Source organism: Amblyomma maculatum, chromosome 8, assembly GCF_055883805.1.
Source record: "Amblyomma maculatum isolate TAMU_Amacu chromosome 8, ASM5588380v1, whole genome shotgun sequence".
NCBI lineage: Eukaryota > Metazoa > Arthropoda > Arachnida > Ixodida > Ixodidae > Amblyomma > Amblyomma maculatum.
In genome coordinates, this window is record NC_139351.1 from 44,583,267 (window position 1) to 44,600,733 (window position 17,467).

A 17,467-nucleotide genomic window follows, 5' to 3' on the forward strand; every position below is an offset into this window, starting at 1 on the left:
TGGCCCCTGAGTTTATCAGCGACACGTTCATGATTGACACTTTCAGTGGTAAACGGCGTCTTAAGTTGTCGCCTTTCTCTCGTGTTTTGTCAAACAAAACTGAGGCCTTCGACTCTTGCAGAGCGATAAAGCCATCCAGGTGCGCAGGCTTATAAGAGCCGTTCACGCTGTGTTTTTGCGCATGTAATTTGTCATTTTATTTATAGCGTCTTCGCTGAGACGAGCACAGCCTGTAACTATGCTCTCAAAGGCGCCTGTCACAGACGAGCTGGACAGTGGGTAATGTTATTTTCTCACCGCACAAGGCGACCAAGAGTCTTTCTGTTCCAACCAGCCAATGTAGAACAAAAAAGACGGAACAAACATACCCTGACCCCCCCCCCTTAACCGCTTCCCCACCCCTACATCCATGAAGCAACTTAGTTATGCCGCAAGGTAAACGCCTACCGTAAGCAGAAATAAAGACGTAATAAAAAAAAAAGATTTGGTCGGGCCTAAGATTTCGAGATATACACATGGCATTATAAAGTATGTTTGCACAACCCCAAAATCAAGCCCGCACTGCTTGAACAAGCCTTCGATTTTCATTACATTCATTAGCATTGAGTTTATTCCGCATCAATTGGATTTTTGTCTGAAAAGCGTTTGCCTTGCAACCAGAGGGTGTAAACATAGCCCATGCATGCGCAAGGGCTGATTGGTGAGAATGTACTGAAACGCATTCTGGCTGCGCCAAGAGCGCGGCCAGCGTGCGACTGCTCGAAGAAATGAAAGACCGCGCCTAGCTGTGGCGGGTGGAGCCACGGCTGGCTGTTCGTTTTAGGCATATAAACCGAGTTGTCTGCCTAGTTCCGCACCTGGAGCCTTATGCCTACAATGCCATGACTCCAGAGCCCAACGTCTGCAAGAGGCATGAACACATGCTATTTCACCGATGTCTCCTTTTGCGCCATTATGTGTGTATAGCGCGATCATCATTAATTAAACCGGGTTACAACTGAAGCTGACAGTAGTATTAGCCCAGAACAAAAGTCTAGAAGCAGTGTTTTTATTACTGTCATCGGTTTCAGCTCCTAGAGAAAGGATCTTAACACCGTTTTTTCTAACTAATCTTGAATGCCCCTTGTACGACCTCACTTTTTTCTCCTTTGTGCTTCTTACTAGTACATCTCATGTACCTGACCCGGATTGTACCAAGCATACTCTGGTGTTTAGCGGCCAAAATGTTTTGGTGGTCTTCCCATAGTTGTCTTTCGCCACTGTTGTGCGTAAACAATACCGCCAAACAATTGCTAAAGCATCCACTACTTTCAGGCTGAGTGCAAGCAAGCCAGTAACTGCATTCTGGATTCGCGTGAATTTCGTAAACCTCTATCTTCCTTTCTTGGTGCAGAGCACTGAAAGGCGCGCTATCGGAAGGCACTTATCTTTTTGGTCATACTCATTCAAGTACACATTAGGCTACCTTCAAAAAAATCTGGCGCATTTTAATGCATTGCGGCATCGTGCGACTACATTCCAAGCAGCCTGTGTAGGAAAACAACGCAGAAATTGAAAGTTAAAGTAATAAATGAGTGAAACTGCCCTATTCACAAGGTAGTCCACTTTTAGTGCGAACAAACACACTCTTCAAAACGCCGTATCTTCCGATCCGACTGCGCATTGTGGCAAAGTCGCCGACTATGCGAAGCACCGTCTTTGAAGAAAGCGAGCTTGTTCGCGCTAACAGCAAACGACCCTGTACGCAAACGAGTATCTGCGGAGTAAGACCGAAGATGGCAGTCATTACCGCTGTCGCGTAGTGCATTTAAAGGCGCAGCTAAATTGTCCTCCCGGTATATTTTTCGGTCAGACTCAATGATTCTAGTCTAATGTAAGCGCGCATGCTGTGACGTATCTTTTGGAGGAGGTGATTCTTACTCACATATGCTCCCTTTGGGATGTTGTTTTCATCACACCAAGCCATAAATTTACCTCTAGTGGTAATCATTGAGGAGACCTGAGCTTGATCTTTCATATATGCAAATTCGGGTCTGTAAATGTAGTATGCAAGTTTTAACGTTCCCATACGCGGGAAAGAGGGACGCTGTATCGGGGGAGGGGAGGGGGGATCTAGCCTAGTCTAATCCACGCAGGGCGTCCAATATGCAATGAACCTGTGTATCGATGCCGCCACAGTACCTTTTTTCGGCGAAGAAGCTCACGCCGTATTGGTACTTGAAGATGTAGTCGTAGATGCTGCGCTGGGCCCAGAAGAGCAGTTCGCGCTCCACGAACCGCGTTTTTGGTGTGAAGACACGATCCGAACGCTCGGACATCACCGAAAACAGCATTTCTTTGCTGAAAGTCATGCTGCAAACAATAAGTTGGCAAACACTGAGATCACTCAAACGGCCGCGACCGCATTACGGACGCAGACGTGTATGGTAGGTAACCAGAACGCTGGCACTTAATTAAAATGCTTTGCCGGGTGAACGAGAGCCTTCATGCGCAAAGCAACTAGGAGACGGTGACAGCAGCAAGTGAACATGTTAGTTAAGTTTGCGGGCTTCGCCCAAAAGCGAGATTCCGAAGGGGCAACCAAGATCAAGGGGCAGCTTGACGCGGGCTGATTTATGACGGTCGCGCAGGCGGTCGTTTCTCGGAAGTGAGCCCAGAACACATGGCAGCTTGCGACGCTGCCGGCTCTGTCCGTCCCGTGCCGCGAGGGAGGCAGGACAGTGCAGTTAGAAGGCACAGCCTAAGCGCAGGGGTTGTGGGTTCGGCGCTAGCTGCTATGTCTCCCGGTTCGAGTGGAGAGGGCGCGGAAGCCATAAATCCTGAAACGCGGCGTAACACGGGCCTGGGGAGAACGCGCTTTTGACATGTCTTCACGGGAAGACGCCTGTACGTCCCTTTGAATCCGCCGCCTGCGCTCGCAACCGACCAAGGGCAGGCGTGTGTGTGTTTATATGTGTGCGTTTTCGGAAGTGTAACCGTCGACGCCGTTCGTTTCTGCGACTGCTTGGCGCCTCTTGCGTGGCAGGATTTTGGAGAGGGAGTAAATCGCAGATGTATGTGTTTGCGTACGCAACCACTCGCTGCTGAGTGCGTTTGCTGTTTGTGTTTTATTTGACATGCGTAGGAGAGGGGTATATGTGGCACAATGATTGGCCAGCCCATTTTGAAGGATTGCATGTTATTGGCCACAGAGTGACTAGTCGTTGATTGGTCAACGGACTAAACTCGAATTTTGGGAACGCTAAGGAAGCGAGCGTTGAGACAGTTGGGCTGAGAAGAGAGTTGGGCTCAGACGAGAGTCGAGGGCAGACGGGTTGTTCGAGGAAGGAGGCTAGGCTGACAGAGGTTTCAAGGGACGGCGGCCTAAAGTGGAGCTAAAGGCCGAGGCCTGATTCTGCTAGCCTCTGACCTCCGATCGTGCACCCAGTTGCCGATAGCCCTTTATGTTAGATGTCGCATCCGACGACATTATTGTAAATATGTCGATGTAAAAAGTGTAAATAAATGTGTACAGTCGAGAAGGGAAGTCCTCATCTCCGCACCGTAATGTGTCGCTGAGCCACGGGCGCAGCGGTGGTCACCAACACCACTCTGTACGAGCGAAGGCAGAAGAAACAGCAAGAAACACCTGCTGTATAGGGAAGCCCATCGATTCCCCACGCAAGAGGCGCCAAGCAGTCGCAAAGACGAACGGCGTCGACGGTTACACCGCACACATATAAACACACACGCAAACCTCAGGCCCAAACATTCCAATCCCCGCCCTTGGTCGGTTGCGAGCGCGGACGGCGGATTCAAAGGGACGTACAGGCGTCTTCCCGTGAAGACATGTCAACAGCGCGTTCTCCCCAGGCCCGTGTTACGTCGCTTTTCGGGATTTATGGCCTCCGTGCCCTCTCCACTCGAACCGGGAGACATAGCAGCTAGCGCCGAACCCACAACCACTGTTCTTAGGCTGTGCCTTCTAACTGCACTGCCCTGCCTCCCTCGCGGCACGGGACGGACAGAGCCGGCAGCGTCGCTAGCTCCCATGTTTTCTGGACTCACTTCCGAGAAGCGACCGCCTGCGCGACCATCATAAATCAGCCCGCGTCAAGCTGCCCCTTGGCCCTGGTTGCCCCTTCGGAATCTCGCTTTTGGGCGAAGCCCGCAAACTTAATTATGTTCATCGTTGAAGATCAAAGTTGCAGGTTGCTCTCGTTGGCGTGCAATTTAAACCAACCGCAAACTTTCAAGATCACAAACCTCTAACCCCGACGTTGACTTCAACCTCATTGAACTTTCCCGCCTGTACCAGAGAGCTGGAGTGCGTATAGCTAAAAAAAAGTCGATAATGCCTCGTGCATTACCGAATAACAAGAAGAAAGCTTTTCGGCCATGTTCGTGGAAGTTTCCCTTTCGTTATTTGTTTCTTTCTGTCTTTTTACCCATCCGTTGAAACAATCTATCTCATGCCTGCATGTCTTTCTATGATCATGATATTCGTTCAGCTCTCTACAAACATAACCCAGTCGAAAAAAACTACAGAACTTTGACAAAAACACGACAAAATAACCTGTAGTTTTGTCGTAACCATCACATTTTTCTGTAGTTCTGTAATTCTTTTCTGTAGTTCTGTAGCTTTTCTGTAGTATATTTCGGCTGTCTGTAGTTCTGTATCACTTTTCTGTTGTAACTACAGCATGCTCTGTTGTCACAACAGGTTTCCCGTCAAAAAACCGCACAGACATTCTATCGTAACACCAGGAAATGTTCTGTAGTTTCTTCCGACAGGGAAGTAACGTTGGTTTAATAAAACAAATGTAAATGACGCTAGCCCTGCAACTACCAACCTCAAATCGTCACTCTCGATGAATCCGTAGACCTTGCCCAGCAACTGTTTCGGCATGTAGGTGAGATCAACAGCGGCCGGCATCATGTCGAGGAGTAAGTAGCGCTCGCACAGCACCAGCAGGAGCATTGCGGCCACGGGGATTCCCACCGTGAAAGGCTTCATCCACCAGACGCGCGCCCACATGTTGTAGCGCTTGCGCAGCAGCGCTGACAGCACGGCGCAGGTGCCAGCCTTGCCCGACCGAGCTGTGCACAGTTGATTCGCAGCCTCCAGCTCTGCCAGATGAATTAGGCGAGGAGGAAAGAGCGTCATCGTGTGCACTGCCATTACATGATGAAGTGGCTAACCTCAGTTATCAGCAGCACCAGACATAGTCGAGCGTGAGGAAAATCCGTCGTACTTTTCTGTTCTTTTTTATGCTGTCGAAGTATCATCGTAACTCTAGTGTCACCGCTATGATACTCATCCTATCATTGCCACTTATTTCCAGCCGCCCAATATCGCATGCGGGTTGCATAAGATCAATTATGAAAACTCACTCCTTCAGAGACAAATATCTCTGGCCGCATCGACCCTCCCCATGCAGTAGGCAATCCGGGTCACACTAAACATTGCTTTTATTCATTTGTTCCCAGTACTTCTGTTGGACTGAACCAGCTTGCCAGCCATATAGTCGATCTTAGTGACTAACATTTTTAAGGCTGCTGTATGTCAATCTCTGTCTAAATAATTTTATTTTATATATACATTTGCTTGCACTGTTTCTATTTTCGTAACAAAGTGGGTTTGTTTTCTCTGTTGCAGCCTGAAGCCTAATTTTTTTCTCTTGCTGTGTTGTGTCATGCTATGCATTTCATTCCACTCTCCTCTGTAATGTCTTTGTTTCCTGGGGGTATTTAAATAAATATTATTGCGAACCGGCCTTCCAGATTTGAAAGTACTCCGAAGCCTGAGGGTAAAGCAAATAGTTAAATTATCTACAGCAGCAGTCACGTAGGCCAGGAGGCGTTCACAGTTCTCTCCCCCCCCCCCCCCCCGTAAGAAAAGAAAGCAAACACTCAAATATTATTTCTCCCAAAGGCAACATAAACTTGCAGAAGCTAAAACATGTTTTTGTTTAAGAACATGCACCAAAAATGAGCTCATCGAGCAGCTAAGTAATTATCAGTCGCAGTATCAAAATAATTCAAGTCACTGAAGAAACTGAATTGGCAGAATTCAAAACGTTAAGATTGGCTCCCAGTTGACGCCCTTCTACATCTATTTACCCTCTCCGTTAAGATCCGATCGCCACTCTTGGACATCCGGTGCCAGTGTTCGATGACGTCACTATGCCGCTTTTGTCTCATGACCCACGACTCACATGATTAGTGACTGAAATCACTAATAAATTACTTGACTGCATTTCATGCGCATGACTAATGACTCATGACCCGTTGATGATGGTCCACTTCTTTGTGCCATGACTTGCAACTCTCATACGGTCATTTACTGATGATGTTAGGAAGGGACAAATTTACGGGACACTTTTTGCGAACACTTATGGTGCCAGCTTATCCTGCTACTTAATACTTTCGCATTAATATATCACCCCTGACAAAAGCGACATCCGATCCCGTTTTATTTGCTTTCCTGCCTTTCCTACTCCATGTGTAGAAAAAATGGAAGGCGGTGGATATTACGATATGATTCCGATTTCATTTCGTCTCTATCCTGTTTTCGATATGTCGCGCAAACGAATGGCGGCGTAAAAAAAACGGAAGAATAATTAAATCATAAAACCGGTCAAGATGAATATTAAAGGTAAGTGGTACGGTGTCGAGACGGCATTCACACGTAAAAAAAGTGCTTATCTTTTCACACACCCGACATGGTGTGTGAAAGCTTGCTCTCCGTTCAGGATTGACCACGAATCTCCACTGGATAGGAAAATTAGAAAAGGCACAGCGAACGTGTTTAATTCATGGCGTGTGTAATGTTGGATAACAAATAAATATACCGGATAGCCGGATAGAACTCCCCGGCTTCTTAGGCCAAGCACTTGATCTGCGAGCTCTAAGTTAAATTTTAAAGGTGCGAGAGCAGTCGCACGCAATGTCAAACTACAAACGCTGCAATTTGCAGCGTGCTCCACCACCCCAGAACAAAAGTTGGGGGGACGACCACCCTCCTCACTACCAGGTTCCGGAGTCCCTGTTTCCATGGTGGTTGTGAATTTATCAACAATCTGAAAGTACTTCTTCCCACGTATTTAACCGTCCCCTCAAGCTTGTCGATGTCGGGCAAATGCAAAGTGCGGTGTGTCTCGCAAAGTTTTAGTTCTCACCCCATTGTCAAGGTGGCTGCCGATACATGCATGCAATGCGCGAGGACGTCGTTAAATCAAAACTGCGGCATAAAATTACTTCGTTAAATCGCGAAAAAATACATGTTTTCTGCGCACTTCGTTGACCACAGAAACGAGCTAAACGCGATATCATGAGACCACCAAGATTGCGTTCACTTCTAGGGTGAAAGGCAAGACATTTCAAACTGCGCTCCAGCTGTCATCAGCCACCGCAAACATTCGCACCTTAGCGCCAGCGGCCAACGCTGTCCATCGCTGGAGTCAGTATAGTCACGCTAGCGTCAATATAGCCACGCTGTCGAGCGTTTGGCTTAAGCGTGCTGGCGACTATACATAGCGAGATCAGTGACTATTTACCGCCTCCGCTCCTTACGCTCGTACAAACATTTGTGATCTTTTAAGGCGCAGCTATAATTCACTGAAACACAAGAGGCGGGGTGGGAGGATCGAGGAAAGGCCGAGTCAAACGGCCGCTGCTAATCCTATCGTAACCGGGCCCTAACACACAGAAACTGCATCGTATCGAGGACACGTGCTGAATTACACACGCAACGAATCAAATTTGTTAACGATATTTATAGTTAATCTTTGTCTTGATAAAAGAAAAGCCCAAATTAAGGACCAGTCCAGATAAACTATTGATCAATGGGTCAGCGAACATCATCGCTATGAAGTTTTCTTTAAGTGGCGTGTAAATTCTCAAAAAGTCAATGAATCTGGGTTTTCAATTCACGGCATCAACCTTTTACACGCCCTCGCAATTTTGGGTGCTCAGCCCTGATGGGGCTGGTGCAGGTGGGTCACCGCTGCTTGCGGCGGGGGCTGGCCTGGAACCGAATTTTTATCTGTTGTAGGCCGTCATTGCACACGCCACCGCTGGTGGTGGACGACGGTTGTTGTTGCGGCGCGCGTCATTCTTTCCCTCTTGCTTTTCTTTCTTCTCTATATTCTCTTCTATCTGCACGAGGTAGCGGAGGTGGCTCAGCTACAGAGCCAGTAGCAGGCCCGTGCATTTTCTTTTCCTTCTTCCTAAAGCCACAACAACAACAACAACTCACAATTTTGTTTTTATGGTTAAGCTTACCTTGCTGGCCTTTCAGTGGGTCCACATTAGGCTCTTTCAGGGCTGGAAGGAGGTTATCTCCTCCTCCGACCGTGGTTTTTTGTATAGGGCTGGTCACCATGCTGAAAAAATAAGAGCCAAACCTGCGTTCTCTTTCTCGCTTTGGAAGACATGGCGTAGATCGGCTCAAAGGGTTAAATATTTCAAATATTTCTTACTGCAGTTTTGCCTTAGAACTATCTGTAAGACATTAGTAATCGTGTATCGCGTGAAATTGCCCTGCATTCAGTAAATAAGTTATAATAACATTTCTTCGGTGATATAGCAGTGGTTTCAGGATGCCCAACCAAGGTTCCGAGACCACAAATTAGTATGATTCACATGGCGCATCTCAAGCTGAAAAATATTCGCTGCTTGGCAGTTTTATATCAAAACATTTCTTAGGCTAAGCGACGTCAGAAGCCGGCTGGTAAAAGCGCTATTATACTGCAATTTCGTAGGAACCACGTGAAGGCACACACAATTTGTCACGTCGGAAACATCGTTTGACAATCTGAAATTGAAATGAAGCTTTGTAGGAGAAGAAATGCAATGATAAAATATTTTCTGACCGTAGACGAATTTTTTGAATTTACTCATTGTTAAAATGGCTCTCTGTGTACAGATGACTCCGGCAGAACTGCAGTATTAAAATATTATTATAATAATAATTTCAATAATAATATTGCAATTATTCGCCCATAAAAATACACGACACTAGAGCCCTGCAAAAAAAAGCTTTCATAAATGACAGCCTGACGAGCTGCAGACCCCCCGTACACTGAACAGCGTCACAACGGCGTGCTTAGGGGTAAAAAGGTAAGTACAATGCAGTTCATACTTCGAAATGTACTTTCTGAAAGTAAATGTAGCTATCGTACAAAGCACTTGATTCAATAGGACAGAAAATAGTTACTCATGCAAGAAGAAATACCAGTGGTTCGTGGCAAAAAGAAACAATCAAATATGCAGTTTCACCTAACTCGTATCGTGCGTCTGCTCATTTGATAACAACAGCACTTAAGATAGGCAGGTAGTACGAGAAACAATGACCAAGATAAGGAGGCCGCATTCAGCGTTTCATTTACTGCGGTCGCTGTTACTAAGAGAAGTTGTAGTACAAGAGAAGCAGATGCTGTATGTCCTGAAAGTTGTCGTTCTGATGACAGCAGCCACCTTTGGTCGTCACTGAAGCGCTCGTAGAAGCGCTTTTGTTTATCACTATTGGATAAAGTTGCATATAAGTGTGCCTCTTAAAAAGTGACCATAACGCATGTATTAACGTGCCTTTGTTGACGTTGCACTATTATACTGCGCAGAACATTATCACTCCTCCCCTCTCTATATGCAGAAAATGAGCTCAACGTAGTTCAGATAAAATTAGTCTTTGCCAATCGGGGAAACAATAAACGATTAATAAGTTTAGGTTATTGTGGAAAAACTACGCTACGAGAGATTTAGCCGTGACTGCCTGCATCAAAATTTAGACAGGAGATTGACTAGAAGAACGCAAACAAAAGCGCTGACTAACGACTGCATTCAATTTCCCTAAATCAGATTATATTGGACAGCAATAAAACGAGAAACCAAAACATCGCATCACGCATCCGTGGCATAATTATCGCCATAGTCGCTCGTTCCGTTAACCTTTCATGTTATCATTGTCGCTCAAAAATGAAATTTCTCATTTTTTTTTAAGGCGGTCGCTGACCTATGTATCTGGGCATTTTGAGATCGCCAGAGCCTCTACTATCTCTGTTATGGTGGTGCCCCGACACTTGTGAAGAATAACAGTTTTTTCAATAGCAGGTGTGCAGCCCTCGCACTGACTGCAATGCAAGGCAAGTTTCTTTGAGTTTGGGCCTCTTAGATTTATTTTACCTTCTCGCAATCTTGTGTTAAGGCACCTCCCTATTTGGCCTAGGTAGATGCTGCCATATGACAGTGGAGCTGAATACTATACTATAAAAGCTATAGACCCCCCCCCCCCCCCCCCTGTATTTCCTATCTGCCTCACTTTGTTTTACAGCATGTACGTTTCTTCGACATTCATTTGTGATAGGCCACTTTACGATTGTTAAATATGGTCTCCGCAACAGCAACTGCGACCGTTACTGCGCTGCAATCTCCAGTATACAAAAACAATTAGGTAGTCTTTATGTTTTAAGAAGTTTACGCAGAAATTTTCTACACCCGCCAAAATTTCAGTACGTGTAGTGACATTTACTCAGGCCTCGCCTTCCTCAAAATGCAAGGTTGGTGACCGTAACCACGCTCACGAACTGGTTTTCAGGATGCGCATGCCATGGCGGTCCATAAAGGTCACGTGGTACTCGTGGTACAGAAGCGACCCCGCTACTGACAACGGTACAAGATGACAGATTTCGCGCTCACTTGATGTAGATGTCTTCCAGCGTGCAAGAGGTGAGGCTCATGAACGCAATTCCCAGGACGGTGCGTTTCTTCTCCAAATATTGGAGCATGCTGGCCACACGAGTAGTGAGCTGCAAGTAATGAAAGAACCGCAAGCCATACTGGCGTTGTTGGAGTTAACAGGGAGGAGACTTCTTATCTGAAGGCATTCTTAGTCTTCAAGTAGCAGCGCCATACACCGCCAGCCCTGCTTGGCGCGCTTGTTCTCTCTGCGAAGTGATATCACATGAGCGTTATAATTAAAATTTTATTTGCCTTTATCATAAACTTCCTATTTTAGCATTTTTCATACAGCACTACAGAAAACTCCTCCTGCGTTTTTCTAACTTTTACTTTATATAAGCTTTTTATTCTTACTCATTCTTGAAAAAATTTAAACGTGTATAATGAACAATTGCAAAGGACTACGGCTTGCACGCATCTGTGTTTTTTTTTTTTGCTGCGCTCAAACACTTATCTCAAGTAGTGACAACCAGTGACGAAATCTTGGTCGCAATTGCTCAAAACTGCCTCTATAATTTCAGTAGAGTTGTTTAGTATATAGCACACGCTTTACTCATTTGTTCAGAGACGAAGACAAGTCCACTTGTACAAACATTGGCTACCATATTGAGGTTTCAGTCAACCCTTTTTTGGTTTGCTTTGGCCTGCTATAGACAGTGTGATCCGTTCCCCACGCCGACTTACAATTTTGGAGAATAAAACAAATGAATAGTAGGCTGTAAAACTGACTGCATGACGTCATACCGTCATGTAGATTGTTCACCAATAGCGTTCTGGCATTCTAGACGGTTAAGATGCGGTAGAGAGACCGGCGTGCACTAGGCGCAAATGGAGCTCTGTTGTTCACACCGAGCTACACTTGCGCCTAGTGAAAGGTGAGCGTAAAGACGAAATATGCATATCTTTGCAGCAATGTCGAAGGCAGGAAAGGGGACCGGAGTTTCGCTGTAATGATCTCTTTATTCGAGTGACTTTCACCCGCAAAAAAACTAAGCGAATAGGGGGCTGGATAGCAGCAAGTGTGCACGGCGGTCGTCGGTGGGCGCAAAAACATCTAGATGAAGATGTAAAAGCTTACTAGCACGCCATACACCACATATCTCGGCGCATCTTCCGTGGCAAAAATTTTTTTAAGCCAACTGGGCTGCCCTAAATTGGCTGATGGAGAAATTACATCTGTCCCATAGCTACCTACTTGTTACAGATGCAGTTTATGTCTAGAAAAGGGCGTCTCAATTAAGCTTGTGGCCGTCACGAAGGGTCCAAACTAGAACTCGTGCATGCCTATAACATCAGCACCTGGCCCTGCGCATGTGCATTTACTGAGTAAAAAATACCACCTGTAGCAGAAACCTACATGAAAACGCGAAACAGACGGCACTTTCCAAGTTCCTTTTGATAGAGCCGACATCCTTCATTAAAAAAAAAGAAACCCCAGCATGAGATTGCCTCACTAGACCACTGGCGCTCATCGTTAAACACAAACACAACACAAACACGAGATAAAAGTAAGACGTTCACATCGATGATGCGCTTACTTTAATCTCTTGTGTATGTGTTGTGTTTGTGTATAACTATGCTGTGCCAGAGGTCTTCGGCGTCCTCTAGCCAACTAGCCCGCTCGCAAGTACTACTGAGATTGCCTTACCTGCAAGGAGTCGCTCACGTTGAAAACCGTCTCGAGTTTGGTAGCGCGCTTGGGCTCGATGGGACCCATGTGGTACTCGACGATCTTCTTGACATCCTTTTCTCTGCGTCAGAGGGAATATAGAAAGGACGCAGTGTAGAGAGAATGCTATGGTATACGGCCTGAGTTATTTGTCTCGTGCCTGATTAGACTGAGGCGCCGATATTGTTCGTCGACAAAACGGCACAGGAATATATTAAAGGGCATATTGGCTGAGAACGTAACTTGAACGGTTATTTCAGACAGTAAATACTGAATTATGACCGATACACTATGGCTAATTTCTTCAGGTAAAAAGCGGCTGCTTGTGGCTATTGCTCACACAGTCTACCAATAATAGAGTAACCTTATAATGTTCGTAACAAAAGACGTTTTCTCAGATGGATTCTCAAACACTTTTGCCGCAAGAAACACCTAGGGTCCTTAACGTGTGCCCCCCCCCCCCCCACCCCCTTTCCACCGTTTTGTACACTTCTGCAAACATTTTTGTTGTCATGCTTTCGGTAACCGTTTATTTTTTTTTATTACATTCCCACCTCTCACTTATGCTTAAACATAAAATTCTAAGACAAGAATGCAGAACACTGCCGACACAAGGCAAATATTTCATTTAATACGAGTGCTCAACAGGCTGGGTACAGAACCACGTGGTGGCTCACCTGGCTTTTATTTTCTAATCTGCACCTCCATGACTTGGAGGCGTAGGCGTTCTTGTTGTTTTATTTTTTAACCTTTGCAGATACTGGCGGGGACCCTATCGGTTATGACCATAGGTAAATAGCAAGACGTCAGTATACAAGTGCAGAATGCTACGGCGACAGAGTGAATTTGTGTGGCTATGCCTGGTCAGCGTCTCCCTATAACAGCTCTGACGCTATAAAAACTGCTTACTGGCTAGCCGCATATAAGTCATAACCAATGCACAAAAACATCAAACCGTTCATTGAGCCACACACGTATTCCTGCCTTGGCTTCCTGCATCACAGATGTCTCCACAAGAAGTTAGGAAGAGCGGTCTCGTATTGGAGCACGTGTAACCCATGAAAGCAGCCCACGGAACACATAGGCTGTGTGGAACCCAGTTTAAAATTCTTTGATTGGGGTCTACAGCAACATTTGGCAAACAAAACTGCCTACTCGGATTATTTGTAAGTCGACTGGTGGCAATCTTTTCACATCTATGTAAGCGATAGCCGTCGGACAGTGATAAACAGGGCTTATCGTATTGCACACTAGAGATCTGGAACTCCAGTTATAGACACCGAGCTGCACAGCCATCCCGAAAAGCAAAACTCGTGACAGCGTTATCTGTCGTGTACAACTGCCACTCCCTCAATTATTCATTTATGTCCGATTAACAAAGTGAACGCGCAGCAGCTGACTGTAGTTGCACGGATACGTTTCACACCTGAAGCCGGGCAGCTTGGTGATACGCAGAAAAAACCCGCTGCCCATCCTCTTCTTGAGCCAGGTGGGTGATCCTGCGCACATAATTCGGCCCTCGCGCATGATGATGAGCCGATCTGCGAGCACCTCTGCCTCCTCGATGCTTTGCGTGGTGACCAAGACACTGCTGCGGTAACTGCTTCGCGCCAGCACCTCCCACACCTCGTGGCGGCACTTGGGGTCCATCAGCCTGGTCGGCTCTTGGAAGATCAGCAGCGGAGACTGCGCGCAAACCGACGCGCACATTGGCGTTTTCAGCCAAGGAAGTTGCGATTTTTCTGACTTCCTAGGCTATGTGGTTTCTTAGGCAGAGTGCGGTATGCGTTTCACCTTATTACTAGTAGAGGATAGCCTGTCTCTAGTTACATTGATGTGATAAGCGTAGGCATTGTTCAGTGTGCCATTGATTTTAAATTTCGTCCTTGATAACAATATATTATTTGCCAAAGCAATCCCAATTACAGTAATCTAGATAACGCATTCATGTCTAGATAGAAACTGTCCGAGCGTTCTAATAACTTTTGTGCGCAGCGCTCTGTCACTGACGCAGTAACTAGCCATTCTACTTAGTTACGACCACAAACACTGAGGCAAATGCATTTCTACGTTTATGCCTTGTGTGAAACTATGAAAATAACGCGTGATTGTGTCTGCGAACCGCTCAAGTAAGGGAGAAAACAATGCGATTTCACGCTTTCGCATTTCCACACGAATAAGATCGCTGTACTCTTGCAGTGTGCCATCGATCACGTGTATATCGACAGTGTATCAGTTCTGAAAGGCGTGCTGCATTGAAAGAGGGCAGAAAGAATTCTCGTACGTCTTGAGCGCCGCAAATGGTGGCGGCCACGCACAGCGCCCTCTGCTGTCGGGGAGACAGCGCAGACACCAGGGTATCCTTGTGTTGCTCGATGTTTAGCTGCCGCATAACCACGCTGCACAACTGCTCAGCTTCGTTCCAGGGCACGGAGTTAAGCTGCGTGTGTCGTGCAGACAGTTGTCAATATAAATGGTAAATGCCAATATGAATGCCTGTTCTGAGGACATCTTTCCTTGTAATTCTCATTGTCCCCATGATGAACAGAGCAACTGAACAGGCAATGATACTTTGAACAAACACACACACACAGACAAGTACAATGCTGCAGTGAGAAATGACTTATTTATACCCGCGAAAATTCTTTTCACTTCCTTACACCCAACTACAGCTTTATTCCTTCACTTGTCCGACCAGTAAGCGGAGGAATTCCATCTTCTTCAATAGAAAAACGGAAGGCGTGCTAACACAATGTTCATCAGACACTGACCGCCTAGGCTTCTGTAGTCTCTCACGTCAACTTGTCCCTATAGATTTTCAATACGTCAATGTTAAGAAGTGTGCCTGTTCGCTGAATGTTCGAACATATGTTAATGTTGGCAGTTCCGCTCCCGGCCCTTGAGTACAAGGTATGTCAGTTTCATTAATACACCCCGCTCGAAGCACAGCGTTCGGAGCAGGCCCACAAAGCGTAAATAGCGATCTTTGGTACTCTTCGAAGCTATCGTACTCATAAAAGAATTTCATTTGGTTTTGCGCCGCGTTATGAGCGGCAATGGGCCAAGCAGTTTCTCAGTGTAGCCTCTTCTTGAAAGTCGCTCATTCGCATAAGGCGTAGATACCGTCTCTAAGTGTCCCTTCAAGAGCGTCAACTGCTGGGAAAATTGGTGCATAATGCCTACAAAGATGGAAGCAGCGAATAAAGACGCAGGACCAGACCAAAAGCGGACACACAACATATCTGGACTTACAACTGATATATTGCGAGGAAGAAACAGAAGAACTAACCATTCTCCGAGCAAAAAGAAAAAAGGCATTCATGAAAAGACGTACTTTTTTCGATTATAAAAACTGATGATTACCTCATGCATGCTTGCTCAAGATGTTTGATTAAAAACGCTGCCAGCAGCTGACGCTTAGGTTTAGATTTTTTACTACCGATAATACTGGCATGGTGAAACTGAGGAAGACAATGGCAGTCTTTGAAGTGCAAAGCTAGACTGGTTCCCTCGCAAGAACTTAAAGTTCAGTGCTGCTTCGACAGTGAAATTTCTGGCTTGACCAATGTACAGATCCCTAAACATTGAGCCGAGAATACGAAAAAAAACTACCGTCGCCGAGCCTCGCGATGAAGTCTGTTGGCTGCTTTTCGCGTGAAATCACATGCCTTGCGGCTTGATGAGGAAAACAAGGAGCTCTCATAAGCACCCTACGAACAGCAACGTCGTTTGTGAAATATGAGGCAAGAAAAGGGGATGTCGATTGCACGGGCGCCTGGACCCAGGGCGAGGAGCTTCCCTTGCAATAAACTCGATATTGTATTGCTGCTCTGTGGCAGGGAAGCAAAAGGGAAAAAATAATTAGGTACGCTTAAGCTCTGCTTTTAAGGGAATAGTGCGATAGCGCAGGCTACCACCCTACGCATACATCTCTCCCTTTAGCCAAGTCGTATGCACGAGCTGCGTGTCTTAGGAGTAGCGTCCCTGACATTTATTTGCTGTAGTACTCTGCTATAGGTAACTTTGGTTATAAAGTTAAACTGCAGTCACTGCTGTCCGTAGAGTTCAAGTTTTGTGCTAAATACGTCATCACGTCTTCTGGAGGCGAATTAAACGTGCTTGCACGTGTCATCGTCCCTGGCAGCCATATCACGCCGTAGAACTTCCCAGCATAACCGGACTCATTGGAGGCCGCCAACTGCAAATAGCATACCCATTGGGCAAGCATGATGCATATTTGACTTCCCCATCTTAGCACACAGAGTATCCGAAAGTGTAAATGAGTTAAAGCTGTAGCTGTTGGTGCAACTGCCAGGCTAGGCAACGCGATTGGTGTCTGAAATATTGTCAAGATGCCGTTGCCGTCATTTTCGCACTAATAATCGTCTTGGACCTCCTTATATTACAAAATGTTTACAGTGTGCCAGCCTTCTTTACGCACCCTAAAGAGCGACAGCATAGCGGAGTAGAGGTTTAACAACTCAACTAATGGCATTAGCGAGGCATGCAGTCGCGTGTCGATTCGCTACTGAAAAAATTGTATGGGGCAATGACCCCACATTTTCTCACACAATCTCATTCAATTTACACAAGAAATCACATACAAGCCGCATATAATTGCATATGGTCTCATAGCTTCTTGTACATTATCATAAATTATGTACAATACTTTATGATAATGATGTGAACCGTATGAGTGTCTATGCGATTAGATGAGATTTTATGAGGCTATTGGCACGTAGAACTTTTGGTTTTTTGGTAGGGTTGAGTGGGCCACGTTTAACGAGAGTATATTGCTTCGTGAGAGGTAACGGACTTAAATGGCAATAACGTTTAGTGTGCTCCTCGGAAAAAGAATCACAAAAAAACGTCTCACGCAAAGGCCGTTTCACGTAGAGGAATTGGAGAACTGTAGATGTAAAAAAAAAACGAAGTTAAAAAATCTGTACAGCATCGTCCTCGATGAAATGCCGCGTATGAAGACAGTGTCGAGAGAGACATATCTCGCATTGCCGCTTCAGTACGTGCTGAGTTTTCGGTAAGTTCAACAATTTCACTATGATCCTCAAAGGTGCAGGT

General features: G+C 45.9%; 1 protein-coding gene across 1 annotated transcript in view; it reads right to left on the minus strand.

Annotated features, from left to right (window-relative positions):
* Nucleotides 1-17,467, minus strand: part of LOC146181080 (phospholipid-transporting ATPase ABCA3-like) — a 77,076-nt gene that overhangs the window by 22,468 nt on the left and 37,141 nt on the right. Inside the window, exons 12-18 of the mRNA XM_084575699.1 lie at nt 14,673-14,828; nt 13,815-14,074; nt 12,368-12,470; nt 10,678-10,787; nt 8,266-8,366; nt 4,833-5,109; nt 2,182-2,352 (exon numbers count right to left, since the gene is read on the minus strand). Coding sequence (XP_084431825.1) covers nt 2,182-2,352; nt 4,833-5,109; nt 8,266-8,366; nt 10,678-10,787; nt 12,368-12,470; nt 13,815-14,074; nt 14,673-14,828 — 1,178 coding nt within the window. The remainder of the gene's footprint in view (nt 1-2,181; nt 2,353-4,832; nt 5,110-8,265; nt 8,367-10,677; nt 10,788-12,367; nt 12,471-13,814; nt 14,075-14,672; nt 14,829-17,467) is intronic.